Source organism: Histoplasma capsulatum, genomic scaffold (assembly GCF_000149585.1).
Source record: "Histoplasma capsulatum NAm1 scaffold_9 genomic scaffold, whole genome shotgun sequence".
NCBI lineage: Eukaryota > Fungi > Ascomycota > Eurotiomycetes > Onygenales > Ajellomycetaceae > Histoplasma > Histoplasma mississippiense.
In genome coordinates, this window is record NW_001813974.1 from 166,412 (window position 1) to 193,834 (window position 27,423).

Sequence of the window (27,423 nt, forward strand, 5' to 3'; positions counted from 1 at the left end):
TATATTGGGATCCTAGGACAGAGATATGTTATGCATGCAATTCAATCCATGCCTCGGAATTTCGCATGCCGGCTAGTGTTGTGTCCGATGTACGCGCAGTAGCGCGGGATTTCGGTGGCAACTAGAGGTTGTAGGTGGGCGCGAGACCTCTCTTCATGAAGTCTAGCATACGATACATCTAGCTCTATTTCCTGGATGTCCAAATTTATCTAAGGCCGAGTTTGCTAATGGTCTAAAGTGCGCCCTCTGAGATTTCCGCAAAGAACTAGAAGGTAATTGATAAGTCCAGATGTGCATTCTCTACTCTTCCACTTTCAGCTTTTGCCCATATATCACATATAATTCGCGGTATATGCGAAGTTCCTCTCTTTTTAAATCATTTCTCACCCGAGCCAGACATACTTGCAACTCATCCATTGACCACTGAAGACCCTGAGTAAAAACCAGGAGCGAAAATGCTTCCAGTCCACCCAGAATATCCAGAAGAGCAAAATTGCCCAATTGCTTCAGTTTATTGCCTTCTTGCCATGGCCCTATTGGAATCTACTTCATTTTAGTGCTGGGTCTTCATCGGATGTACGAAGCTTGACATACCTTGAATTTTTGAATTTTGATATTGACAAAGCCAGTGTTTTCCATCCCCTGTGCGCAGGTTGTTGCTCCGCAGAAAGGTTTTTTCAGTTTATCTCGGCCCTCTATGACATGCTGTTGCCATTCAAGTGCGTGTACGGCTTTTTTATGCGTCTCGTCATCTGAGAGGAAGCCGTGCTCAAGTGATTTGAGTTCGAAGTATCCACCAGGTTTTAAATGCTCAAAAGCTCCTCTGCACAGTTCTTCACAGTTGGAGATTGAACCATCCAACTCCCGTCCATGGATGAGATCGAATTTGTACGGCAAATTCCATTCCTCGAAGTTGTCAACCTCAAAAGTGCAATTTGGTGGAACACTGGAATCAATCGTAAGCCAGGGTATATTTTGTAGGGTGGGTACACTTCTTACAAGGAAGGTTGAATTGGGCTCAAATCATTTCCTCGAACCACCGCACTGGGATATTTGCTGCTGTGGTGATTAGCCAGACTCAAATTGATATCCATGGGCACCAGTTTCTGATTTACGCACTCAGCACATTCCATTGCCCAGATACCTGTTCCCGTTCCTATATCAAGAATATCCTGAGGGCCTTTCCTTATGGGAGCGAGAAATAGTTCACCCAAAGCGTCTTTGTACATCTGGTGCCCCTGTGTCCTGGTCAGATTTTATGCAGTGAGTATCGGGTATAATTGTTTACCATGTCCATCCGATCCTTCTCCCGCTCATCGTTCGGCTATCAACCAGTTAGTAAACATGTTTCTCCGCCGTACAAAGAGAGCACTCACCAAAAGGTACATCCCCTTACAAAATGCATGATATGTTCGGCCGTACTGTTTATTTAGCTTGTGCGAGTCAAGTCTGTTCGGGGTTCTCTTACCAGATTTCTGAGATTGTTAGCTGGGATAAGCATTTTTGATGTGAAACAGGGTCCTTACGGATAATTGGTGTCACTCTTTTTGAGAGGAATTAAGTCTTCTTCCACCGATTCAGAGTGGTAGTCACTAGTACTGCCCGCCTCCGCCCCTTCCTCCTCTTCCTCTTCGTCCTCTTCATCTCCTTCCTCCTCTTCGTCCTCTTCGTCCTCTTCGTCCTCTTCGTCCTCTTCGTCCTCTTCGTCCCCTTCATCCTCTTCGTCCTCTTCCTCCCCTTCGTCCTCTTCCTCGTCTTTCTCCGTCTCTACCACATGTGAATGGTCCGTGGAAGGTAATATTTCTCCGGCTGTCCTAGGTCGACTAGGTAGTTTGACGGCCATACCGAAGAAAGGGAGGGACAATGAACATGGCTTTCAATGCTGTCCATGTTCGGGGGACGGCTTCCCCCTATATGTTGGGGAATTTAACACTGGAAACATCGTTTGTTCATAGATAGCGACGACAACAACGGGTCTAGACTTTGGAACTGAGGAAAATAATCTTAGCGGCTCCGTTAACTCAAATTTGGTCACATAATGCTAATAATCCAATCAGTTAGAAAAGAATGAGTGAAAATTGTACCGGAATACTGGTGACAAGGCGCCCCGGTTGTGCCGCTCAGACACAGACCACTGTTGTGGGGTATGCATTTTTAGCGTTGTTATTTCAACAACAGATTGGAAATAATGGCCTGCTTCTAGAGCGCCGATGATGTCCTCTGCTGTGACCATTGCGGGTATACCAACTTGATGGTTTTGCACAGTACGCCCTCCACGCTTCTTGTTGATGTATGGCTCTTCGCCAACTTAAACCAATATTTGCATGCCCATCAATTGGCTTACGTACGGTACCAGTTGTTTAACTACATGCACCAGTAACTAGCATTTCCGCCAAGCAACGACCTAATACGCTGGTAGACTGCCACAGGATTTTATCTCTGTGCATCAATATATCGTATACATATGAAATTTAAACTGTGTTTGCCCATCTCAATAATTTCTCACTACAGATGTGCTATGTGGCATCCTCCAGGTTCCATTTCCTAGCTAAGCAAGCCACCAACCACCAATGAATATCGCGCAGGAAATGACGCGAAAGTTCACTCCTTCGTAGGGAATTGCTTCTGAGCTTCCATAACAGCATGATTAGGATCACTATGTTTCCATAGATAGTTCTGGATATCCGCCGGGCTATACTGGCAATCGGGAACTTGATTGGCGAACTCAGCAGCCATGTCTGCAAGATTGGTACCGCGTTCGTGGGGGTACATATGCTGGAAAATCGATTTTATTTGCTCCTTTGACGCCAGTGTAAATTTTACTTCCATGTCCACGCGTCCCGGGCGGATAAGAGCCGCATCAAGTTGATCTCGGCAGTTTGTGGTCATGACCAAGATTCTCCCGTCGGATGATGAGACGCCGTCGATCGCGTTCAAGAGGCCGGAGAGTGATACTTGGTTGTTTTGCCTCGTGCCATGCTCCTGTATGGCTCGCATTTTCTCGCGGTTGATTCCGGCACTGTCGATATCCTCAATGAGGAGGACACAACGGCGCGGGAGATGGCTACAGAGCCACTGGAGTTCATCGTCGGTCATGTTTTGACCCGTCAAGCTCAACGTGTAAATATCCAGACCGAATTTACCCGCCAAAGCAAGCGCAAGGCTGGTTTTCCCAGTCCCAGGGGGTCCATTGAATAGGTAACCACGGCGGTACGGCCTTTCTGTTTTTGCATACGCTGACTGAGCGTTCAAGAAACTGCGCATGTCTTCGTAAACTGCGTCTTTCCGCTTCTCTTCTATGGATATACTTTTGAGCGACCGACGACTCGTGCCTTTGACAAGATGCCATGGAGTCTTAGTCTGGCGGACAGGCTTTCCTCCCGGGTTGAAAATTGTAATGTGGGATTTGTTCTTGGAGATGTGACATGACCTGGCTTCTGCGAGTAATCTTTGAATTGGCTTGCAGGACCAGCCTAAAACTCTCAGGCTGTAGCGCTCCTCAGAGCAGAACTCGAATCTTATTTCCTTCCGCTGAAACTGGAATATTGAAAGCCCGAATAGGAATAAACAAAATGTGTTGGGCCGAAATCGATAATCCCGCAATGCTCCAACGGTTTTCCAGTCCCACTCTGTCTTCTCAGGCGCGTCCTCTCCATCGGTCTTCTTAGGCGCGTTCTCTCCACTCCATTCCTCACTTCTAACCCTCCAAGACAGGCACCCGGTAAACCGGGATTCTAGAAACGTGGTTAGATGTTCGTGCTCCTCACTGCGCGGTTCAATTTGTACCTCCACGGCACAGAATTTCCAGATTCCATCATATACCCAGATACAGACATAAACAAATGCACATCCGACAATCAGGATATTGGACAGAATGCCCAGGTGGGGAGCTCCGTGAAATGTGTCCATAAATATGGATCCAGGGAATATGGTATTCAAAAGAGAATCAACGAGGCTTGATGCCTGGTCCATGATATTTTTGAGAAGTATGCAATCACAGGTTGGCCAGGGTTGTAGGGGGAAAAAAATCAAATAAAAACACACTGAGGGATGGAGGGCTGTACAGGGGAACTCAGAAATTATATAGAACGCCGACACCAACCGCAGCATTCATGTTTGCGATGACAGCGAAAGGCAGAAGCTACCATTTATATACAACACGGCCCAGTAAGGATAATATAATATCCCAGTTTTCCACCCAGCCAAAGCTTAAAATACCATTTTCAGGGATGCAAAGCGGTGTTGATCATTTCCGCCCATTCTCCAAGACATCAGTTGTGTCCAATCTCTCATCCCAGGCTAGCCCGTATTTGCTTGCGAGTTCTTTCAGATCCTCATCCATCTTTTCAACTGCGCTCCTAGCACCCTTTGCTTTGATGAATGTTTCCCAATTAGATATTCCTACCCTAATTCCATCTTTGGTTTTCGCGGCAAATAGTACGCGAGCAGATTTCAGGTCATACATCAAACCGTAATAACATTCGACTCCTTCAATGTCATCAATTGCGAACTGGTAGAGCTCGGTTTGGCTGTCATATCTATCTGTTAGCAACGATTAAAAACAAGGTGGGGAAACATACCGTCCAGGAGATGTTGGTGTACAGATGCTTGAAGTGTCTTTCACATCCTCATTGCTGGGCACATCTGATGGTGTAGAATTTGGGTTGTGGCCCAACCAGCTCAAAAAGCTGAGCGCCTGCTGCGCCATGATCAATAGTCTCTCGAAAGCTACCCAAACAACCTTCTACACAGTCAGTAACTCGACATGGTAGAGGAATGAGATATCAACCAACTTTGTGCTGGACAATAAAGGCAAAAGACAAGTCCCTTCGTATGCAGCAGCAGGAGCTAATTTCCACCTTCTTGATCAACCGAGCAGGCTGCAAAGATCTGGGCCAGCCCGGACTGAAATAAGGCAACGAGCGAACGGTGAAGCATCTCTTATAGTCAAAAGCAGTGAGGTGCAAAGTTCGGATACTGCTGCATGAGGTGGCTCGGACTCAAGCTAGGCACATATATCGCACTCGCTCCTCCCAGGATCGACGCAAGTTTCCCTGTGCCCTCGACAGATTCCAACTCCTGGTTGCATTTGCCATACTCCTGGTCATCGGGCTTTTGCTGTAGCCACCATCCCGCAATAGCGTAGGTGATTGTCATTGGCAAAGGAGTTCCATGATGCTACAGCCACGTGCACCCCTATTGATGGACATGCTAGAGGCACGCTAACCCGATCCATTGTTTCTGCTTCCCACCTCCTTTCCCTTCACCATCCACAACCCGTGAAAGATGGCCCATCAAATTAGCCGGAGGCTTAGACGAGTTGCAGATGAAATTGATATTTTTGTCACTATACATGGAGATCGTCCTATTGAGAAACTTTTAGATGATGGAAAGGTAAAACGTCCCGTTTTTGAGTGAAAGTAGCAGTCAACGCTAACAGAACAGTTTGCTGATTCTCTCCTCGAATTATCGGAAAATCTGCCGGAAGGGTGGAAGAAAATCCTCAGAGCCGGGGAGTGTAGAAATCCTCTGAGGACTTCTCTCAAGGGAGGAGGAAAAACTAAAGGTTGTGCCGAATTCAGCGAGAGCGTCAGAGGGATTATATGGAAATGGTTCGATCGCCCGGAGCGGTTTATAACAATTGGTGATGACAACAGCATAGCACTTGTTGCCATTGTTCCCTTTGATCCTATTGTCCACCTTATGCTCAAAATAGACGACGAAATTATTCTCAATGATGTACGCTGGCGGGTGGGCTCCATGTTCATGGCGGATCTTGCTGCCAAGTTCAATGCGGAAGCTCCTGAGATCGCGGAGATACTCATTCAATCTAACCTTCTCTCGCCCGAGTATCGTGAGGCCTTGAGCTCACATTTACCGGCTTGGGTATTTGCAGGCTCCAAATACAACATAATCGCTCGAAAGCTGGGGGGGAAAGGCAGTGTAGTTTACCTTCCGTACCTTGGTCGGACAATGTTAGTACCGTCCATCCTGCATCACAAAACTTTCATTGACCGGCTGCACTCCAGGTATGAGACCCACTACCGCCCCACGGGTATTGATGCGACTGCTATAATCCATCTGCTTCAAGATGCGTCTCGTGCGGCTTCGGTCGAGTGGGAAGGCAGGACTTCCCATGATGTTATCGGCTCCGTTTTCAAACATTTGTGGTCGAAAATTCCATCAACGGTGATTATACCACAGAACAATGTGCAATCCGGAGCAAAACGAAAGAAATGCCAGACTAAACAACCAAGAGTTCGAAAGCGAAAGAATGGAGGGGCGCAGAATCCAATGAATCAATGCCCAAGTCCTACTGGCAACGATTCCGACTCTCCTGCGGTGGAAGCAGCGCGGGTGGAGGGAAACGCAAGGGCTACTTGCTTATTAAGGACACCCAGTCAACCAATCATCGACGCTCGCGTGACACTACCGACAGGATTCGGACAAATATTTGTACAGATGGTATTCCATCACGGTCTCGGCAGCCGGCTAGGTTAAACATACTAGCAGAAACCGCAAGTTCCAGACTTTACTCCGAAGGTTAGTATTAAAGATATCATATACAGATATAATTGCTGAAGGCGTAAATAGCACATGCGCGAAACTCGGATTCGGAAACGACTAAAAGGGCCGGCCAAAATCGGTGGTGTGATCCGCACGTCGCCCAGGACCTTACAAACGATGACGGAGCAACTTTGCGGGATTCCTCACCACCAGTCGCAATGGCAGATGATGGGACATACGCCAGTTTTTATGAGCATGACCCTGTGCTCTTTACTACCAATAATTGCGATCCCGTCTTTTTTGCAATTGATCCTGTATTTAGCAATTTCTGATTTGGAATTGAATGGACTGCATATGAGCAATTGCTTTATGTTATCATATAGAATATTCTAATCTCCATGGTGCCTCTTTCACGTAGGTGGGAATAGCCTCATGAAAACCCCGACACCCCCCCCTGCCTGTGGATATTGTATTGTTAAATCGGCGGAGAGAATCAATATCTGGTTGGGTTGAAGACGGATCGGGGTAGGTTCGATGTGACGAAATTGGCCCCTTGTCATTGCATGGGAACCTTCCACGATGCGAAAGAGGCCATTACCCTCATGGAGCTCTTCGGTGGTTGCCGGGCAGAATATGTGGACTGTACCACGGAGCCCGGCGGGATAACGTGGCAGTTGGTTTTTGTTTTCTAGCCAGAATACAACCTCCACCTTCGATTTAATTGCTTCGTCAAAAGCACAGCCGAGGGCATCTTGGAAGAAGGGTTCGAACTTGATGTTTGAAAACTTGTTGAGGTCAGCTTGGGGCCATCGCGGCTACAGTCAACACTTACATTGATCCCATGATGTAACAATGCTTCACCAGCATCTCCCCCATCGACCCTTCGAGCGCCCACTTCATCCACGATCTGTCGCATTTCTTGAAATTTTGCCTCCCCAATGTAACTCTCTACCGCTGCGAAAAGCTCCTCTGGTGGCGACTGTTCATTTTCCCGTTTGACTATGATGTAACCCCGGGGATTGGCCATGGGTGTCTTCTGTTCCGTTTTCGTTCGCTTTGGAGAAATGATTCTACCTTCACTTGTTTGACGCTTCGACATTTTACCCCTCACTTAAGTGGCATTTGCATAAATTTTCGGATCAATATTTTCCCGGCATTTCTTGGTGCCAAAGGAGAAAATGAACAACACTTTCTAAATGTGCTGAGGCGCCTCCCTGTCTATATACGGGGACTATTTCGAAATGGGCCAATTATCAAGAAAAGTCCACCTCCGTCATCTAGTGAAATAGAGTAAAGCAGAGATCATAATATGGGAAGTGCATGAACCACGTCGCCTGTCAAAATGTGGAGTAGTCTTCAGCCAGGCTGAAAGGTTATTGTTTCTGATAGAGCAGTTCACCTCCGAGCCATTAATTACTGGACAGATTTACGCTTGGCGACCATGGATCGACGATCCAGCCATAGTAGAAACAGTGAGCGAAACACAGAGTGAATTCCTGACATGATATATATAATAGGCCAACATGTTTGAAATCGGTCATTGATCATCCCATACGGCTATTTTAGATACAATCTCATTTCATCGCAGGATCGAAATCAATTTCATTATCCGCAAATACAGGGTCTTGGTGCAGGCTCTTTGGCTTGGTATCAACATTGCTCGTAAGGCGTTCGGCGCCCCCACCTGCATACCCTATTAGCAATCAAGTCTGGTAAGAGTTGAGATGGCTCCTACCTTGTTCTTTTTGGAGTACAATCTGATCCCCTTTGGTTAACAGTTCCTCGCCGTGGCTAATGGTGGTCAGTAAGGTAAAATGCAGGAGTTATTCTACCAGCATACTCTTCAGGAGCATTTAGAGCTGGCCCCTTGTTCCCAATTTCCGTGGTCTCGTGGTTAGGGGTAATTGGTGTTTTCGAGGGCCTGGCGACGCTGGTGACTCTAGGCATGGACATCGCGATGAACGAAGACGACGTGACAACGTGTAAAGGCTTGCAAATATTGAAATGGAGGGCTAGCGCAGGATCCGAACATTTAAACACCTGTTCATGCCTCAGGGTTCGGAGGGAAATTTTGCCGCCTTATATGTTGTTGTGTAGCACCCGCGCGCACCGAGTCAAATTGGACCATCTCCCCGGATATCTGGCAGGATATGCTATACCGTCTGCGTCGCGGATCTGCAGGAGCTCTACAGGATGACCCATGCGGGCAGAGTCACGATTGGCAAACAATCGGCCGTGACAGCATGCCGTATTGGGGCCACGCATCCATCACTTCGCCGCAAATATCCAGAAGTCGGCTAGGAAAATATGTCGCTTGATTGATCACAATCGAGGAAGAGAATCTTGTCAAACTTGCAGTAGTGGGATTGGTTTGAGTTGCGTGCCCTTGCCGCCAGACGCGCCAAAGTTTTTCATTCGCTGTTCAGATATACATTACTAATCAACTACCCATTAACTACCGATTAACTCAATCACCATTAACTGCCACTTGGGCAAGCTTCACCAATAATGGACCAGTCGCTTGAGAAGGAGACGCAACACCCTCAGGTGACAACGGGAATCCGCGAGCCATGTGAGAGACTCCAAGAGCGCGCAAAGAAACTTCGCACCCTACAGCGATTAGAGCCCAGAGCCGCGAATCTCCTTTCCGCCGCAGTTAAGATCATGACCACCGAGCAGATTGTTCGTGCTTTCAAAATATACCACTCCTTTCTACATGATGTTCTTCGAGCGTGTGGGCAGTTTGGACAGGGACTTGTCGTGCTCTGCGCTGTTGGCCTGGGCAAACACAGAGTGGTTGCCTTGAGCGAAGAGAAGAGAACGATGCTTGTTCATTGGGTCGCCAACAATACAAATTTCTTGTATTTCCCAGCGCTCTCTTCCATGGCAACAGAGTTCAGTGTCCCAAACTTTAATAAGTGTGAGTGACCTTAGCTAGCCTATGCTCTAGTTATCTAGATTCTCATCATTATTGCAACTCAAACAGATGAACCATTGCCGAAACGACCCCGGTTGGAATCACAGCAGGTTCCAGGTTAGACAGATGGTCCCTGAGATATCACTTTTGTACCTAACATTGACGACAGGGAATCCAACATTTCCAGGAAATGGACAGTACTGCTCATTTTCTTTCGTGAGGCGGGACATGATCGAAAACCTTCCTGAGCCATTTCGCACTGCGCTAAAGGCGAGCAAATTATGGAGGGAGGAACAGGAGAGAGGAGGACTAGCAGTTACAAATTGCTTGTCTATGTACATGCCAGAGACACTCAACGAAGATGCTTTGTTTGCTGTCAGAATATCTTACAAGGATGGATGGAACATCTGTAACTTGTTTGAATTGGGGGACCCAGAGTCTAGCGGTGATGTCTCAGAAGTATCTAAAGATTGACTGCCATCAATGATAAATGCAATCAGTACTACCCCTTCTCAAACTTAACTGACGCCTTCATTATGTAACATCGATATCCGGCGAGGACCTTTCTCGTGACTTGTCCATCGCCAGCGCCTAATTTTTCGACTAACTTCCCTTCACCGTCTGCAATATTACATGATCTACCCTCAAATGTCATAGTCATGTCCTCCTTTATGTGAAAATCACGCGCGCCGATGTCCTCCCATTCTCCATTGAGAGCCTTTTCCCCAACCTGAGTAGCCATACTTTCCCGAAATTCCGGGGACGCGCCTCTGGTGAGACTTGCGGTTTACCCAAATCGCGAGGACGACGATAATCGGGGCAAAATATTCAGCGAAGTTTAAATAAGGGCAAATGTTGTCTCGCAAAGGGCGTTTTTTGAAGAGTGACCCGAGAAATTTTTCAGAAACAACGTAGGGTGAATGGGTATGGAATGCGACAGTTGAAACTGTGATAGAATTAGTTGGTAGCTAAGGGCGCTGGGAGGTGATCAAAACTCACCTTGGCGATTGTCAAAAAAATATTTCCAAGGAGGCGGTTGCAAGGGTAAAGGTTAGGCTGTTCATTCACGGAAGAGCGATTCTCTGGCGTTGCGAAGTGTTCTGTCACCGCTCAGCGGCCCACAGAAAGGGGTAATTTTATAGAAAAAGTGAGCAAAAAGGTGAACGGGTGGGAATGAGTGACCAGAGTGACGTAAAGAGTCGGAAGGGGACGCAGAGGGGAGGGGCAAAAAGTTGATGGCTGCATGCCCCACTATGACATTTGCAAGAGAGGTTGATTATGATCACATGGGGCAGGCTTCCATCAGCCAGCCGGCTTCAGGGTTAGCCCATGTCCAAATACGCGAAAAGATCTTGATAGACATCCGTCAGGTAGCAATGCATCTCCTAACAAATCTGGTAAAGGAAATCCGGTCAGAGTGAAATTCCCATCCCTCCCGTATAATTTGTAACAGCAATTAACCCAAATAGCCCCCCCCCGGACGCCAAGCCTTTTTTCGTAGTTGGGGAGGAAGCGAACAATTTTCAGGTTGGCGACACTTAATGACTCTGGGGCCTCCGCTAACTGCCAAGCTAGCGAGCCGAATCATAACCAATGACAACCACAAAATCCCTGACCAAGCCACACCTTTTCCACCATCTTCCCATGTTTGACCCCAGACCCAAGCGCTCCATCAATCTTGTGCTTCGTCCATGCAAATCCCCTGTTCAGCAACATAAATCCATCTACTAGTCTCTCGTTCTCTCGTTCAATAAACATGGCTTCGCGTCCAGCAAAATATCATAACAAAAGAGGCCGTCAAACCTCTACTTCAAAGGACAATAGCGAGTTGCTCGCCCAGAAAGGAGCACGACACAGCCCTTGCCGAAGAAGCGTGCGCCTCTCTCAAAGATATCCTTTCTGTGAGCAGGAAACTAAACATCTCACGAGTCGCTCACTCGGAAAGACTGTATGATACCCGTCGTCCTCTGGGTGCTATGGAAAACTAATATTGATGGTCAGGAAAGACAAGTAAACGATCATAAACGGAAGCGATCATGCTCGCCTGGGAAACCAGCCAGGCGTCTTGAAAAACGACGGCGTACGAACCCTACCAACTCTGGTGTGGATACAGTCTACGGAATAAAGGAACACAGGAGCATCAATCTCCCTTCGACCCAGACCATCAAACGAGAGGTAAGTTTATCACCCGTATGATCCTCCGACAGCAGCTAATTCAACCTAAGACTCTTCATGGTCCACCAATCTCGTCGCAACAGCGTTCACCAAAGCATAAACGACTACTCCCGGAACCTGAGCGTCCATCTGATAACCCCGATCCCCCATCGAAGCGGCCAAGAACCGACAAGAATAGACTTGTTGAGCATTGGACGCACAATAAATTCACGTGGCCTGAAAAGCTTTCGGAACCCAACACTATGGAACACTTTCTTGCCCGGCCAAACACCCCATCTCTTCGCCGGACGAAGTCAAACGGTAGTTTGACCACTGCGAGCGAAACGAGTTCGCGAGAGGCGAAGAGTAGACCTTACACTAACAAGAACTATGATACATATCTGGAGACTAAGGGCTGTTTTATGTATGACCATGATGATGGTATTGATAGCGACAGCAAGTCTACCTGTCGTCAAATACTAAGCGCAAATCCCAAGGTTCCCAAGGGAACTGTGTTTGAACAATGTGCCTTTGAATCGACATGTCGAAGGCTACAAAAGAAAAACGAAGCTGGGGTTACTCGCATCATAGGTGAATTAATCGTTCCGTCAGCAGAGAGTGCAATCGACCTCAGCCATGTCACTTTTCCGCATTTGGTTGTTAGCGTGAATGAAGGCTGGGATAGCTCGATTTCCCTAGATGAGGATCAACGATTGCCACCACTTGCACAAACTCCACTTCTTCCACAATCTCGACAATTTCGATTATCTCGGCCACAGCCCGATTACGCGGTCGGGTTTCCCCGACAATCCTTCTCTGAGGATCAACTGGAAAAACTTGCGCCGTTTGTCGGTGAAATTGGCGATATGTCGTTCTTTATGAGTACTGCTTACATGTACTTTCCGTTTATGACGGTTGAAGTGAAGTGTGGAAAAGCGGCACTCGATATAGCAGATCGACAGAATGCGCACAGCATGACTCTCTCAGTAAGAGGTGTTGTCAAGCTCTTCAGGGTTGTGAAGCGTGAAAAGGAGCTAAATCGACAGATTCTTTCTTTTTCAATTTCGCATGATCATCGAATGGTGAGGATCTACGGTCACTATCCGGTGATTGATGGAAATAAGACCACCTATTACCGTCACCCCATTCATGAGTTTAGTTTCGCAGCGCTGGATGGCAAAGAGAAATGGACATGCTATAAGTTCGTGATGGGCGTGTATGACGACTGGGCCCCTTCTCACTTCAAAAGGTTGTGCTCGGCTATTAATGAACTACCGGAGATTAAGCCAGACGTATCACAGCATCCTGAAATATTACCGCAGCCCGAGCCGGGTTTTTCAGAATCAACTGGACTTTCACAAGGAATTGAGGGTGTCGATGTACAAGATTCAAGCTTTACATCTGTATTGGAAGAGGAAGCCCAGCCATCTCCCCCCGATTCACCGGTTCCCCCCTCAGGTCCTCCGCGGGAAAATGAAGGGAAATCCTCAGAAGCATTCAAGTTGCCCCAGAAAAGACGCAAATAGATATTTAGATAATCAAATCGAGTAATTCCGTTCCAGTGATCTATTATCCCTTCGCTGAACCCTAAAATTCTAAATTATCTCTGCCATCGAATGTATGCCACAAGGGAAGAACCATAGCAGATCAGCGATCCGGACAGCCCGGAATGATATTCACCAACCGGGTGAAGCTTGTGCAACTACTGAAAGAACAGCTCGATCGTGACCTTTTTTCTTCTGTCGACTAATCTTAAAAGGGAATCCCCAAACATGTTATAAGCACGTGTGAGGCCTCTGATTGTATATTACCAGGACTTGGCAAAAGTCTAAAATTGAGTTGCATTCGAAAATATCGAGAAGAAGTTGAGTATGCTGAGGTAAGCAATCCCAAAAAACAGGCTAACCGGAAAATTGTTGACCCATTGCCTAGGAGTCACAAGTGGGGCAAAAGTTGTTCATTTGGCCTTCATGCGCAGCCTGGAGGGGTTAAGAAATCCAAAAAAGAAAAGGGGCAAACAGGAAAGGAACTTGGAGAAGAGATGTGAATAGCCTTTGATATGTCAGCTGGACTCTACTAGCACCCGACCGTAATGCTGATCATGAAAGTGATATCATGATCGACCATAAGGTGGCCTCTCCTAGCCGTTAATTAACGGCCCTTGGTAGGCAGATGAGGGTAGTGGCTGTCGACCAGGCGGGTTGGGACCATACTCTGTAAAGAGGGCGCTGTAAGTGCTCCGCCAATGCCTCGGCGGTGAAAGTCTTTCCGAGGCCTGGCCGGCCGCTGATATTGAAAGTCAGGGCGCTTCACTCGCTAAGCAAGGATGCAGGTACTTACTATAGGAGAACGTTGAGGCCACGCCCTTTGCCAGTAACAAAGTCATCGAAGGGGACGCTAGGCACCAGGCCTAAACGAGTCTTCGCCAAAGCTAAGAGCGTGTCCCTTTGCTGACTAGGAATCTTGAGTTCAGCCAACAATTCTTGTATTTTCGGATCCATTCTAAACGCACAATCTTATAGTAATCTCCCTAAAATGCTGTATGCGCTTAATTACAAATCAGAAAGCCATATGGAGCAAACGAGGTAAACAAAGTGAATGGAACGGATTATCTTACTTCCGGGTATATTTTGAAACAAACCACCCACCTTATGAAACGCTTGCACCGAGATTTGAGATACAGTGGTTAAGTTCCGCTGTTCATCTGCCGACAGAAAAACACACAGCTATGCTGCCCACTAAAAATCTGCTTGGATCCCTGAATGTTAGCTGCGCCCCCTGCACCCCCCCTTTCCCGTGGCTCCCTGCACTGCCAGGTCAGCCTTGCCTTTGTGGCAGTTATAACTATAAGACCCCTAACCACGACGTAAAACTTCTCTAATTCCTGCCGTATGTGCATCTTCTCCCTTTTCCCCATTTCTATCATTGGCAAACAACCACCTTCATCGTTCCTATTAACTAGTCCACCTTATTACCGCAGTTCAGGATGGATCTTCTTGCCCAGAATATCGTCCATAATCTGCAAGCGGAAATTGAGGATCTAACAGCTCGGCTCCGCAAAGTCGAAGCTGAGAATCAACAACTACGATACCAACAGGGCACATGTTTCCCTCTCATGGAACTGCCACCTGAAATACGGATACTTGTTTGGAAGAATGCACTACCCAATCGACGTGTTCTTCGCATAAGTGAATTACCTGCAAGTGGATATGAACCACGTGAAAAAATGTTCTGCTCTGCCCGCCCGCCGGTACTTCTCCACATATGCAGAGAATCTCGCGAAGTTGCTCTCGCCCATTTTAGGCCTTTCTTCAGCGAGAAATGTGGAAGCGAAATGCCTAGACCCATATACTTCCGCCCCAAGCTCGACATTTTATACATCGATGTCATGTTCCTAGACGAAATCACTTCGGAATACCCTGAAGTAAATGAAATCGAGTCGATAGCCATCCCAATCCGGTCTCCCAGAAACCTAGACCTGTCAGGCAAGATGACAGGCATGAAGAGCCTTTTTTTTGTTACAGCCTTGGAAGAGCCATGGCCATGGAATCGGTGCTGTTCTACTGTCGAATTATCACCCAATCCTGATCGCAAGGAAAGGGAGTTGGAATGGACCGATTACATTTCCATGATCAGGTGCTATGAGCGCAACTTTCCCAACCGTCCCAAAGTTCCCAACATAGAACACGTAGAAGCCGTTGTCGGGAAGCTCGTCTGTAACAATTGCTACTTGGACTGAGCCAGACTCACTAGGATGGCGCTGGCTTTTCCTACCTCATGGGAGGCGACAGGCTCTCCTCTCAAAATCCGGCTCCGAACTAAGCACCAAGCAAACGAAAAGGCTCTCCACCACAGGAACTTCCTCGGAAACTTCTGAAAGGCAAGCCAAGAGATCTCTCCCTTCCCGCCATCGTGAGCTCGGGTGATCGGGCGCAGCAGGCGCTTGTAGTCCGAAATGAATCTCCGTGGGACACCTTCAGCAGATGAGTGCGAATTAGCAGGATCGGTGGCCGTGGTGGAACACATTGTCCGCCCCTCTACCGTTCTCGCCGTCAGGGAGTTTCCAAAAGAAGCGATCGACGAGACATTGGACAGATTCAAACGTATCCGACACGACAACATCATTCTCGCCCTGGAATGCTTTGGAGGGTACGTGTATAGCTGTGGCAGTCTCTTTGTAGCAGCCGTTGGGATATTCTCGCTCATTAATTCGGTTTGAGTCGACCCGGTCGCTTCGCGCCCTCTGCGCCGCGCTTGTCCCGTTGTGGTCTGGCGTCCTCCCAATGCGGAATGGCGTCTCCCGTTCGGGTTTAGCCTTCCGTCTCAGCTTGTCGCTTGGCTGTGACGTCACGGTCGTCGGAGCCAAGCCATTTCCCCACTCCAGGCCACTGTCTTGGCGTCCCAGCAATAACACACGTGATTGGCCGAATTTAGCGCGGGGCTGTCAAGTGACCAAAACCCCTTCCCAAATCGCAATCTTCGCTGGGAACTTACCGTACTTAACCTAATTTCGGGAAATCTATACTGGTTCAATGGCGGAACCTGTCTCCCTTGCTTCTGGTATCATCACTCTGACAGGGTTTGCTTTTAACTCAAGCAAATCACTTTACCAGGCGGTTGAGAGCTTTCACAGTACCAAGCAAGTGGTGAGGGAGCTGAAGGAGGAGCTTGAGTCTCTTGATGGGGTTTTGCAATCACTTCAACAGGCGGTCATGGCCTATGGGGAAGAACTAGCTGGGCTCAATCTCCCACTGCTTTGTTGCGGCAAAGCTTGCAGGGAATTTGAAGACATCATCAACAAATGCGCGACGCATTCAAATGATTCTAAGACCAGCTTTTGAGATTGGGCCAAGTTGACATATATGGGAGAAGACTTAGGCCGATTTAGATTGATGCTGGCAGGATATAAATCTACAATTAATATTGCACTTGGGGATGTGACTTTGTATGTCTCTCTAAGACATGTCTTCCCAATCAAGCTGATGATATGTCTTATAGCTGCAGAACAACTGTTACTGCTACTGTTCTTAACAAGTATAGAGATATGATAACAAACACAGCTTCTGATCTTGAAGATCATCTCCAGATGTTGAAAACAAACTTGACTTGTTCATTTCAAAGAGATTCAAGATGGAGCACAAAGATAGCATGCAGTGAAGCTGAATACAAGAGGAAAGAAATAGTACTCAACAGTGCCTCCGAATCTGCGCGGATGCTCTTGAGCACATAGACAAACTTCAACTCAAAATTTTGACTGAGACCCCCATGACTTCCATCCCACTCTTGGAGATTGATGTGATTGGCAATTTCAATTCTGGCTCATCTAAATATGTCACCAACTGCATTCTGCAGAAGTACAGGCAGAAACTCTTGACTGTGTCTTCAGATCTCGAGAAACACACTGAAAGACTAAAGGTCAGACTGGAAGCAATGTCGCAGGCAGTCAAGACAGAGAAAACAGCTGAGTGGGAGCAATTCCAGGAAGAAAGAAATAGCCTCAAACAGTGTCTGGCCATTTATGCTGAGGCATCTGAGCAAACAAAGCAGGTGCGCTTCAATGAATTTGAGGATGTTCTCTCAGCTGATGATGCTCATCAAGTCATTGTCTCAACACTGAGAGAGCTCATCTTGGTGAAATGTATCACAACCAGATCTAGGTCAGCACAGTGGCTGAGGCAAATGTCAGACGAAACTCTCCAGCAGCTTTCCCGAGATTGCAGTTGTGTGTCTGAAGGCCCTGTGAGAGCTGAGATGGGACCAGACAATAAGTTTGACCAGTATGAGCGGGGCCATCAGCTGTGAGGGAAACATTCTACAGTTCACTTGGACTCCCCTACTCAGCCTTTGTAAATTTTAGAGCCTCCTGATAGATTCGAAATAATGAAGGATACGAGCCTGTTTCCTCATCTTTAGAGTTAGTAGAATACCATGGTAAATAGAAGTTAATGGCATAGAGTAATTAATACAAAATTGGGCCTTTCTGAATTGGCCTCAAATATGGATCCGGAGTGGATTTAGAGAAATTCCTAGGAGGGTACTGTACAGTACTGTAAAAATTCTCATATCTTTTGAATGATCAGTATGACCGCATTTAAAACATCCTGTTGCAAGTGAGAAGAGCGATAGGGTTTCTGTTGATGATTTGTTACGGTTTAAGAATATATATATGCACATCCAGAATAGGGGAGGCTTTTATACTTTTCTCTGGCTAGACAAAATAGAACGGAAATGGTTCGAAGAAAAACCGAAGTGAGAGGCAAAGAAATGAGGGGACTTCCACTCTGCAGGGAATTTTTTGACCAGCTCCTAGCAGCCCAGGATCAGATCGCTCCGCGGTTGCCACGTATGCCGCCATGCGACACGGTACACTCTTATTCCAATGCAGAGAATTTGGCTAGGTGCAGTAGTAGAGATAAGTCTCAGCAATTTCGCCTCGTACATGATCGATTTCCTGTAAAGTGATGGTCCTGGTTAGTGTTTGAATATGACCTAAGTTGCTGTAAATAGTAACTAGATCACTCACTAGTGAATCTGTGAGCTGAGAAACCATTAGCTCTTCACGTCGCCTTCTTTCGCTTCTCGCCTCGGCTTCCGCGTCTTGACGCCATTGTCTTTCTTGATCAAGTTCAGCTCTTTCTCACTCACGTTCAGCCAACAATTCTTGTATTTTCGGATCCATTTTAAAGGCATAATCTTATAGTAATGCTGCTCAATGCATACCTGTTAACATGTCCAGTTCTCTAGTTAGGTCCACTTCAACTTCCTAGACGCTTACTAAATCAGCTACATGATCTACGTTAAGGGTGAAATATGGACCCCAGCAAATATTCTATGTCTCCTGGAGGAGTTGCGCGAACATCGCTATTCATTACACCTGCAGCCAATAAGTCAACTAACTAGAGGTGGCCGGAGCCCAAAGGCATCGTTCGTTACTAGAAGCGTTTTAACGACATTATGAGAAAATGCCGACACAAAGTGAACTCCCACCGAGAAGCAGCCATATGACGTATACCCATGAGCACCACAAGGGAGTAGTTCATTTCGATTCGCAGATGTACATGGTCGGGTAACAACTATAGCAAGGTATGAACCAACTGGGACTGTTCAATTATCGGATTCCCTTTCTTTCCATTCATTGTACGCATTCTCGACGAACCTTGCTGAACGGTCAGCAATAAAGCCCACTGGATATGGAAATAATGCTTACCGACATTCAAATGTTACGTGCTACATCTCGATCTTCTCTCACCGAGGCCTGTAGATATCGTTCTTTACTCCGTGTTTCTATTGTCTCGAGCATCGCGGACATTCGCTCAAATATTTCAATCATTTTGAGCACCTGGCTATGGATCTCCATGATTTCGTCTTGCTGAGACGTATTGCCGCCGCCTTTGACGTCCGAGGAGGTTGACGAAAGTCTTCGTATGCCGTGGTTGGTATTCGACATTGCGGTGAATGCTTTAGAACATCCTATTGCAAGTGAGAGATAAAGAAAAAAGGGAGAAGAGGAAACAAACAAAGACACAAACAAAGGAACACACACAAAGAAAATACCATACCATGGGCGGGAGTGTGATAGGCAATATCAATAGGGCTCCTGGACCGGAATGAAATATGAGAAATGAAATAAGATATATATATTCAAACGAAGAGAACGGAAGCAAACACGAACACAATCAAGACAGGCATATTACGAAATCAGGACTGAAATTGATATTGACACAATACAACAGATGATCCTGACCAATCGATTTTTCAATCCCGCGTCCACCGCCCCCTGCGCGATCTCCCATTGACTTGCCCCTCACACGCGGATCCCAGGATCCACTACCTTTTCAACCAGCCACTCCTACTCCGTGGAGAGACACGGGCGTGGAACGCGCCGGAAGTGGCCATTTCATCCATGGTAAAGGGAAAGAGATTTCTGTAGGTAGAGGGTAGGTACATAGCTGTGGCAGCTACCAACAGCCATTTACCTCCATTATAACACCTAAAATCTGACATTATTCTTGCACTTTAAACAGCGTCTTCGCCGGTAGCGCCAGGAATGGGATCACATTCGCTTGTCATATTCCGGGTGCCTCCTTGGCCTCGCAAACCCTATTTGGGGAGCAGAACACAATCGGCGCATGGTCAACAATTCGAGGCGTGTTTTACTCTCAAGGAATGTGGCTCCAAATGCGACCGGGTGAGGCAGCTGGCAAGCTCGCACAACAAGAGGAAAGTCAGACCACCGGGACTGCTTCCCAGCGCGGTAGTACTCATAGCCTATAATACCATCCACCAAGGTATCCTCTGAGCTAAAAGTTTTGGAGTCGGTCGAGTAGGTGATTCTTGTTTCCTCAATCAAGACCGTTGGCAGTTCCTCATACTCTAGTCGGCGACTGTGTAGAATTCTCGGGATTGATCCATTATCACAGCCCTTCTCAGCGTATAGATTTGCTAGCCGATGTAGAGCAGGGTATAGCGTCATATCCTTCCGTCTCTGCACCTCTTTATAGTGACGCCAGGTGCCTTTGGAATGTATCGACATCGACCACCTGAAGGGGCATGCACCACCGCAGATATTTTCAAGAAGGTCGATTGCATCATCGATGCGCTCGTTAAGAACATAGGAATGGGCCAAACCCACTGCAATGGGTATCAGCACCTCCTCTTGCTCCATCTGCAAAAACCACTCCCAGGCCGTCTCAAGGATGAAGCGAGCAGCATCCCTTGCCACGAAATCTTTGCAAACGATAAAAACTAGCTCTCGAAAAACCTTGCCCCAGCTGTACTTCTCCACGGAACGACATTGATTCAAAAATATTGCTTTCAAAATCTGGCGGCTGTAGTTTTGGAATGCAGAGTAAAAATTTCGACAGGTCTGGACAGCTGAAAATAAAGCTGCAAAATCAGGCAGGTTCTCAAGGATCATGGAAACAATATCAGGTGGGAGGCGCGGCGGATTAACTGTCATGGTGACTGTGGAGAAGGCAGATCTGACGGCGGACTTCGCATGTAAGCAATGAAAGATAATGTGGGTAGAATGTGATCAGGTGGGCGCTTTCGCTGTGAAGGAAAAGAAGTGGAAGAGGAAAAAACAGCGGAGATTGCTGAGATTAATATCCTTGACCGGTTCCCAGGCGGGGTTCAGTGCCGACTAAGCCTCACCAGGATGAGGCTGGTAGATGGCCCAGATAATGTTGGTAAACTATACCTAGAAACCCAGACGTACGCTTAAGCTAACGATGCACATTATAACTCAGATGTTGTAAACTAATGGAGATTTAGTGTATTGATAGCGTGAATTTGCTCTTGGTTGTCTTTTACTACACCATGCCTTTGGCTGACTTTTGGGCTCTGTTGATATGTCTAAGACCCCTACAAGTTTTGAAAGCTGCGAAATCGGCCTACGGCATACCAATAACTACATGTACCCAATTCACTCAGAAGTCTTCAAAGCAGGAGTCACCCAAAAGATATGTTCTGATGGCTACGTTATTCACTAAGGTAGTTACAATGCTGATCATTTGGGTTGTGTTAAATCAAGATGGTTACAGGTCATCACTGTTAACCAATAACTACACGTACCCGATTCACTCAAGATTAAGCAAATTCCCGATCTCGTTGCTCTCCTTCAGAATCCGGCGGGCCACTTTGGCATCGACTCTCATGTCCTCCTGAACCAACATCTCCAGCAGTTCGGGAACCAAGACCTCTTGGGCATACACCACGGTCCCATACTTCGACGCCACGCTATCGATGCCGGCCAGTGAGTGGATGGCATCTTTAAAGTGAGACACGACATGCGCTGAGCTGAGGGGAAGGTCAGTGAAGAGGTTCCTCGGTGGGGTTCGCAGGGTCGGGATTGGGGGTGGGGGATGGAGGGGTGGAGGGGTGTTTCTTCACTCACAGGATCTCATGGCCTCTAAGGCCATAGTAGCCAGTGCTGTGCAGGACACTCCGGGAGAGGATCTTTCTGCCATGCTTCCGCACTTTCTCGTGCACAACACTCTTATAGCGGGAGCGGTACCCGGAACCATCGAGGATCCGGCGCAGGCGAGGATGGAATTGAGTCAACCGATCATCGAGGCGGTCCCACGCAATGATGGGATAGCGAAGTCGGGACCACTCGCGCCGTGCGGTTTCCTTTCGGTGGTTCTCGCAGAACCGCAACTGCTCGCGGACCTGCATGCGATTGTTGGCGGCATTGAACGCACTGGAAGCCTCCACCTCGACCACAGAATTGCACACCGGGCACATGGCGGTCACTGTTGAGGACGGAGATGGTGTGCGGGGCTTCGCATTCGGTGTGGCCCGGTCGTCCGCTGGTTGGGGTTGTCCGCCGAGATAGCCCAGTGAAGTTTCCACGGGCGTGGGTGGCTTAGATGTCGGAAGGGGTTCACCGGCTGATGCACGACCTAGTAGGTTCGCAAGGAGAACAGGGCATCAGTACCCATTGCAGCACACCTTCTAAGCACTATTTTTCAGGCTCACGTCACACGTAGCTGGGGGGTTACAGACGGGGATCGGGTGGGTGCGCTTACAGTTCCACTCTTGCCTCCGCTTGTTGGTGGGGGGGTTGCTTGCGTGCGTATTCTGAAGTTTTGTGTACCATCGCTGCCGCAAGGAGCCGAGTTGTCTGTGTGGAAACCGCTCCTCGATCTCCGGCCAGGAGAAGCCGTCCTGCTTCAGGGTCATTAGACGGTCGTCCTCCTCTCGAGTCCAGCGACGTCTTTTCCCACCCAGGCCCTCGACCTCCCGTTCGCTGTAATCTCTTTCGGTGTCGGCCGCGGCTGTCGTCTCGCCCGCGAGATCTGAGGCGGTCATTGGACGGCCCATGAACATCTCGAAAACGACTTGGGCCACCCTAGATGATAGCATCACAGCTTCCCCTCGGGCCAACAACGGCAGAGGGCAACTGCGCGTCTCGTAATCAATAGGAGGTCGGGAGTGGGCGTATGTGTCTGGTCCATGATTTCTGTTCCCGGGGTTCGTAGAACGGTCCTTCGCAGTCGTCGTTCGCACCCTGCAGTCCTCCCGTTCGTCACCTTCACGACCTGCAGCGGCTGCTGCCCTTGGGATCCGAAACCGAGGACGGCGCGACGCAGGGCCGGATGGCGGTGTGGAAAGCCTGCGACGCTTCGAAGGTGGTTTCATTGAGCCATCCTCTTCGCTGCTCGCACGGTAGTCGTCGTCCGTATCGTCGGAGTGTGCGCTCGAGCCACCCGTGTCGGACATGGTCGTGTCGTCTTCGACACACTGCACCGATTTTCCGGGAAGCTTACAGTCCTGGGTATCGGGGACCTCACGCCTCGATCGCGCACGAGTCTCCTGTTGGCGGGTCCGGGGTCGGCTGCTTAGCCCATTCTCGTACCGCATCGAGCTTGATATGCCTTCTTCGAGGCGATCCGCGATGACCGGCACTTCAACGGCGACCATGGGGTGCATGGCACCGGTACCAGGCCCGCGCCGGCGTTGTCTCTTGAGTAGGGTAGATCGCACACCGGCGATGCCAGTGCCGGCTTCGTTGCTTCCACCATCCGCCTTGGGAGAGTGAGATATGGATGTAGCACGGCTGGAAGTGTCTCGTTTGGCGGGAGACGTGAAGGTGCTGTCAACAGCGGACCTGTCCGTAGCGCTGTCATCAGAGTCTACCGTGATCGGCGGATTGAAGGGCAGAGGGTCATCAGAACTGCTTCGGGGCCATTCTTGTCTATGCGATGTATCCTGACCCGACCCCGGCTCCAAAAAGCCAGCGTGTGGAGTCGGATCCAGAACGAGCGTTGAACTGCCGTCGCCAGGAAGAGCCTTTGTGCCGGTTGATCCGACCAGGCCGCATTCTACAGCGGGCGAAGGAACCGGTAAGGATTCGTCGTCCTTCTCCTGGCCTCTGTCCTCATCCCCGTCAGGAAAACCTAGGAGACGCCCTGGCGTTAGAAACCGGTCTAACCAGATAGAACAAAAAAGAAAGGGAAGAGAAAGAGAGAGAGAGAGCAGACCGGCTACCCACCGTGAGAACCGTGCCTCTCATCCTGCAAATACCGGCTCGAGCGTTCCACGGCTGCATCACTGGGGATGGGGACGCGGAGAGAATCAAGTCCCGCGAAGAATTCATCAAAATCATTCGGGCGAGTATCCCCTGCCCGAGACTGGACCTCGTGCTGATCTTTGAAGGGGGGGGAAGGCGGAACTTGCAAAGGACGACTGGAGGGAGGAGGACGAGGGGGTAAAGGGTGGGAGAGTGTTTGAGGGCTGATGGAAGGTGCAGGGGCCGTGTGAAGAGATTGGGATGCAGAGGGTATAGGATAAGGGGGTTGATGACTTGCGGGCATGGGTCTTGAAGGGGGGAGATTCGCGGGATTGGGGGACTGAGGAGTTTTCGAGGCCCTGGGGGGGGGGATTGGAAGGGGTATAGATGTTCCAGTCGCCGCACATGTTCGCAGAAGAGATGATGATCTCGCGTAGTTCGTCGGAACGGCAGTGGTGAATCCACGGGGGAAAAGCAGACCATTTTATCTACAGTTTTCGCCGCTCTGGCGACAGCTCCATCCTCCCTGTTCCTCCGAATAAGCCTGTCGGCGAGAAAAATCTACCACCCGCTCAAAAGAGCGCCGGCGAGCGTCAGGCTCTCCAAATCAAACATCGTCGGCCACCGCACACGTAACCGCCGAATGTAACCCAAGCAGGTGCGAGTAGCGGCCAGCCACGTCCATCGCCTGTCGGGTGGACGCAGAAGCGACGCCACGGCCTCCTCCCGTCCCGGTCCAATCTCGCTCGAACGATCCAGGCATGGAACATGCGAGGACCATGGACGAATCGGATGCGAATCCCCCAAGGAGAGTGGGAACGAGCGGCACACGACGGCTGTGCACACATGCAGCTATAGCCTCGCATACGCGGCCTCCTCGCGCCTTCGGCCCTGCGACTTCGTCCTCTACCATACCATCCTTGCATCTCTACATGGCGTACGCGGCGCAGACACGCTCCGGAAAGCCCGATGCGAGGATGACCGGACGATGCGACTTCAGCTCGCTCGCGTACCATATCGCAGGGATTTCCTGGCGGGGTTGATTGGTCGACAAACTGCAAGACCGCCACACCGGAGCTGAAACTGGGGTCCTTCGAACCACGGGCAGAAGGAAGGCCGGAAACACGGCATGTGATCGATCGCCCCTCGTTGTTATTTCTTGGTCCGACACATAGGGTCGAAGAACGAGTCCAAGGGTCGGGGGAAGAATGACGCCGGGCTCAGCGACGCCGCAATTGGGGATCGATCATCCATTGCTACCGGACTTCACCGAAATGAGGCATTTTTGCCATTGGCCGCTGAGCAGGAGGCACGTCCGAAGCACGAGAGAGGGGGTTACAGAGGGACCGGGGGAACTGCGGGTGGGTTTGACCAGCTGCTGATGCGGGAGGTGATAAGGGATATTTTTTGTTTCGTTTTTGAAGATCGCAGGTATCACTTCAACGCGAGACGGGAGTAGAGAGTGAAGGAGCAGTAAGGGGAGCGGAAAGGGGAGCGGAAGGAAGGCATGAGGGCAAAGAACACATATGGCATATGTGGAAAAGAACCCTAGGCGGGTTCGAAGCAGAAGGCCTCTGCGGCGTTGGCATCGGCATCGACCGGCGGCGATCAAATCGGGGTGATGGAAAAGAGGCAGTGGGTCGGAGGGGACGAGAGACGGCAGGGCTAGAGAAGAGAAGGAAAGGAGACGGGTGAGAGGAGGCAGAAGTGCGTGTGCGAGGGAGGGCAGTCGAAGCAGCTTTATATAGTCGCGACGGATGACGTCGGCGCGCCTCAGGGGCCGGGCGGTCGGCGCCAGGCCGCATCGGTGCGCGCTAAACCGGACGCGGACGACGCTTGACCGGATCGGGCGGGCAGCGCCGTTTCCGGCCGCGCGCTCGCCGTCGCAAAGAATACTTTGAAATCTTTTAAACTCAGTTTGACTATCAAAGAATATTCAAATATATTCAAATCTTTTCCATTGTTCAATCTTCATCTCAATCAATTTGAAAGCTTTTGAAATTGCAAATAATTCAGCATTAAAAACTTCTGACTCTTTTTCAATTTGTCAAAAATCAATAATATAATTTTTATCATTTTCTGAATATACTATTCCAGCTTTATGATTGTTTGTTTTCTCACATTTTGAGCCATCAATATATATAAAAATTGCTTTGTTTCTTATTTATTTTAGAAGATTTAGATGTTGTTTAGTTTGAACTATATTTGAGCAGTATTTAAATATATACAAACTTATTACACCTTTTTATATTTTAAAATCTCTGATATATATTATAATCAAGATATTTATCAACATTTATTGCCAATAAAATTAATCATTTGCAAAATCATTTATAAAGTCCTTTAATTCAATAAAAAAATTCTCTACTTGATCATTCATATCATCAATCTGCAGTATATTCATTCACTGCACTCTCATTTAAAAAGATAAGTTGATTAAATTGATACTGAGTAATTTGAATACATCATTCAATTTAAAATTCTTCATTGTGTTGACTAATTACAGTTTCAATTTATATCAAATAAAATTGACAGATTAACAGATTATATAAATGACAATTGTAATAATTAATCATCTTTTTTCATATCAAATTCAGTTTCATCAACAATCTAAATATTGATCAAGAATAAATATTAACATCAAATTCATTCTTTACAAAGCAGACAGTCTCATTGTAATATACAATTAAATATATTTCAAAAAAATTCTTCAAATCTGACAAGATATTCAGTGTGATCTTTAATTTTACATTTTATATTGAATGAGGATTTCTATAAGTTTCAAAGCAGTGAATATTTTGTTGAATTCAATATACAATGATCAGATAACACTCAATGATCCATGCAATCTGAGCAGGTATTTAATCATCATTTAAAAGATGAATGATTTCATTGATGGTAAATTCACTGAGCTGAGGCGGCATATTGACAGACTTGATGATAAAGATGTGTATTTGATGATAAAGATGTGTATTTGAATGAATTGAATGATATTTGAATGATTCTAGAGAAATGTGGATATTTTGGTTATTTTTATGGTGTTTTGCTACTATTTTTCAGGGGGTGGCAGAAAATTCTGTTTTCGCAAGCTTTACGTCCGCCACAATAGTCAGCCAGGAAAACCGATGCCGAGTCTCGGCCTTGGCGCGGAAAGTTGCCATGTAACATCCGATGCACACCTCAGGTATATACTTAGTAGTGTCCGGTATGGCTTTAAATAACCTCGCCTCTGAAACCGTACCGCTTGCGCGTCGAAACTATCCAATTCTCTAACCCACCAACTTAGATCCAAATTAGCAGAAGGGACGAATAGGATAATTTTGAGCCGTTTCAAATTCATCTGCAAAGCTCTCACCCTTGATGAGGCTGTTGATCGAGCTTCTGTTGAGAAGTTACGTTGATGTGTCCAAAACCGTGGGGACGAATCAAGGACTGAGACGAAGTGGTCGACCATTGTGCGATAGTTGAAGTGAAAGATAACCGACATGAGGCTGAACAACATCGAAATCGTGATGCTACTGTCGCCGAAAAGAGGGGTAATAGAATCGAGCGTGTCTGAAGCCATTTCCACACAGTTTATCTCCATTTCAGTGTCCTGGGGAGCAGCCTGCCGAGAATCCATTCGCTCTGAAGGGCATCATGGGTCCCAGGACCTAGGACCTATATAGTTCAGTGTAAAGAATAGAAAAAAGAAAAGCAAGGAAAAGGAAAGAAAGTGGTGGCGTACGGACATTTTCCAACATGCTTGGAATGGAATGCGAAGGTCTCCATTACCGGCAACTTTGAAACAAACAGTGAAATTCCTGGCCAGCACCAGTGCTAAGTCTGTCTC

At 48.0% G+C, this 27,423-nt stretch overlaps 11 protein-coding genes across 11 annotated transcripts; 3 read left to right on the forward strand and 8 right to left on the reverse strand.

The window, feature by feature from the left end:
• Positions 1-506: 506 nt before the first annotated feature.
• Positions 507-1,843, reverse strand: HCAG_07515 (predicted protein; the record flags this gene model as incomplete). The annotated part of the gene is made up of 7 exons (XM_001537156.1): positions 507-533; positions 595-946; positions 1,000-1,044; positions 1,120-1,229; positions 1,289-1,324; positions 1,377-1,449; positions 1,527-1,843. 7 exons carry the CDS (start codon positions 1,841-1,843, stop codon positions 507-509), a joined length of 960 nt encoding a protein of 319 aa, XP_001537206.1.
• Positions 1,844-2,601: 758 nt separating this feature from the next.
• Positions 2,602-3,972, reverse strand: HCAG_07516 (predicted protein; the record flags this gene model as incomplete). The annotated part of the gene is made up of 2 exons (XM_001537157.1): positions 2,602-3,734; positions 3,768-3,972. 2 exons carry the CDS (start codon positions 3,970-3,972, stop codon positions 2,602-2,604), a joined length of 1,338 nt encoding a protein of 445 aa, XP_001537207.1.
• Positions 3,973-4,246: 274 nt separating this feature from the next.
• On the reverse strand, positions 4,247-5,157 carry HCAG_07517 (predicted protein; the record flags this gene model as incomplete). The annotated part of the gene is made up of 3 exons (XM_001537158.1): positions 4,247-4,529; positions 4,581-4,728; positions 5,025-5,157. The coding sequence occupies 3 exons, from the start codon at positions 5,155-5,157 to the stop codon at positions 4,247-4,249; spliced, it is 564 nt and encodes a 187-aa protein (XP_001537208.1).
• Positions 5,158-6,917: 1,760 nt separating this feature from the next.
• Positions 6,918-7,606, reverse strand: HCAG_07518 (predicted protein; the record flags this gene model as incomplete). The annotated part of the gene is made up of 2 exons (XM_001537159.1): positions 6,918-7,277; positions 7,340-7,606. The coding sequence occupies 2 exons, from the start codon at positions 7,604-7,606 to the stop codon at positions 6,918-6,920; spliced, it is 627 nt and encodes a 208-aa protein (XP_001537209.1).
• A 475-nt stretch (positions 7,607-8,081) lies between these two features.
• Positions 8,082-8,460, reverse strand: HCAG_07519 (predicted protein; the record flags this gene model as incomplete). The annotated part of the gene is made up of 3 exons (XM_001537160.1): positions 8,082-8,191; positions 8,243-8,298; positions 8,348-8,460. The coding sequence occupies 3 exons, from the start codon at positions 8,458-8,460 to the stop codon at positions 8,082-8,084; spliced, it is 279 nt and encodes a 92-aa protein (XP_001537210.1).
• Positions 8,461-11,180: 2,720 nt separating this feature from the next.
• HCAG_07520 (conserved hypothetical protein) lies at positions 11,181-13,104 on the forward strand (the record flags this gene model as incomplete). The annotated part of the gene is made up of 2 exons (XM_001537161.1): positions 11,181-11,372; positions 11,605-13,104. The coding sequence occupies 2 exons, from the start codon at positions 11,181-11,183 to the stop codon at positions 13,102-13,104; spliced, it is 1,692 nt and encodes a 563-aa protein (XP_001537211.1).
• A 1,460-nt stretch (positions 13,105-14,564) lies between these two features.
• HCAG_07521 (predicted protein) lies at positions 14,565-17,380 on the forward strand (the record flags this gene model as incomplete). The annotated part of the gene is made up of 5 exons (XM_001537162.1): positions 14,565-15,290; positions 15,528-15,727; positions 16,192-16,224; positions 16,577-16,612; positions 16,762-17,380. The coding sequence occupies 5 exons, from the start codon at positions 14,565-14,567 to the stop codon at positions 17,378-17,380; spliced, it is 1,614 nt and encodes a 537-aa protein (XP_001537212.1).
• A 592-nt stretch (positions 17,381-17,972) lies between these two features.
• HCAG_07522 (predicted protein) lies at positions 17,973-19,025 on the reverse strand (the record flags this gene model as incomplete). Its single annotated transcript, XM_001537163.1, has 4 exons — positions 17,973-18,029; positions 18,140-18,298; positions 18,476-18,651; positions 18,854-19,025. 4 exons carry the CDS (start codon positions 19,023-19,025, stop codon positions 17,973-17,975), a joined length of 564 nt encoding a protein of 187 aa, XP_001537213.1.
• Positions 19,026-19,631: 606 nt separating this feature from the next.
• HCAG_07523 (predicted protein) lies at positions 19,632-20,537 on the reverse strand (the record flags this gene model as incomplete). Its single annotated transcript, XM_001537164.1, has 1 exon — positions 19,632-20,537. The coding sequence occupies one exon, from the start codon at positions 20,535-20,537 to the stop codon at positions 19,632-19,634; it is 906 nt and encodes a 301-aa protein (XP_001537214.1).
• Positions 20,538-21,156: 619 nt separating this feature from the next.
• Positions 21,157-23,895, reverse strand: HCAG_07524 (predicted protein; the record flags this gene model as incomplete). The annotated part of the gene is made up of 4 exons (XM_001537165.1): positions 21,157-21,376; positions 21,474-21,981; positions 22,108-23,478; positions 23,574-23,895. The coding sequence occupies 4 exons, from the start codon at positions 23,893-23,895 to the stop codon at positions 21,157-21,159; spliced, it is 2,421 nt and encodes an 806-aa protein (XP_001537215.1).
• Positions 23,896-24,370: 475 nt separating this feature from the next.
• HCAG_07525 (predicted protein) lies at positions 24,371-25,286 on the forward strand (the record flags this gene model as incomplete). Its single annotated transcript, XM_001537166.1, has 3 exons — positions 24,371-24,629; positions 24,767-24,981; positions 25,023-25,286. 3 exons carry the CDS (start codon positions 24,371-24,373, stop codon positions 25,284-25,286), a joined length of 738 nt encoding a protein of 245 aa, XP_001537216.1.
• Between the last annotated feature and the right edge of the window lie 2,137 nt (positions 25,287-27,423).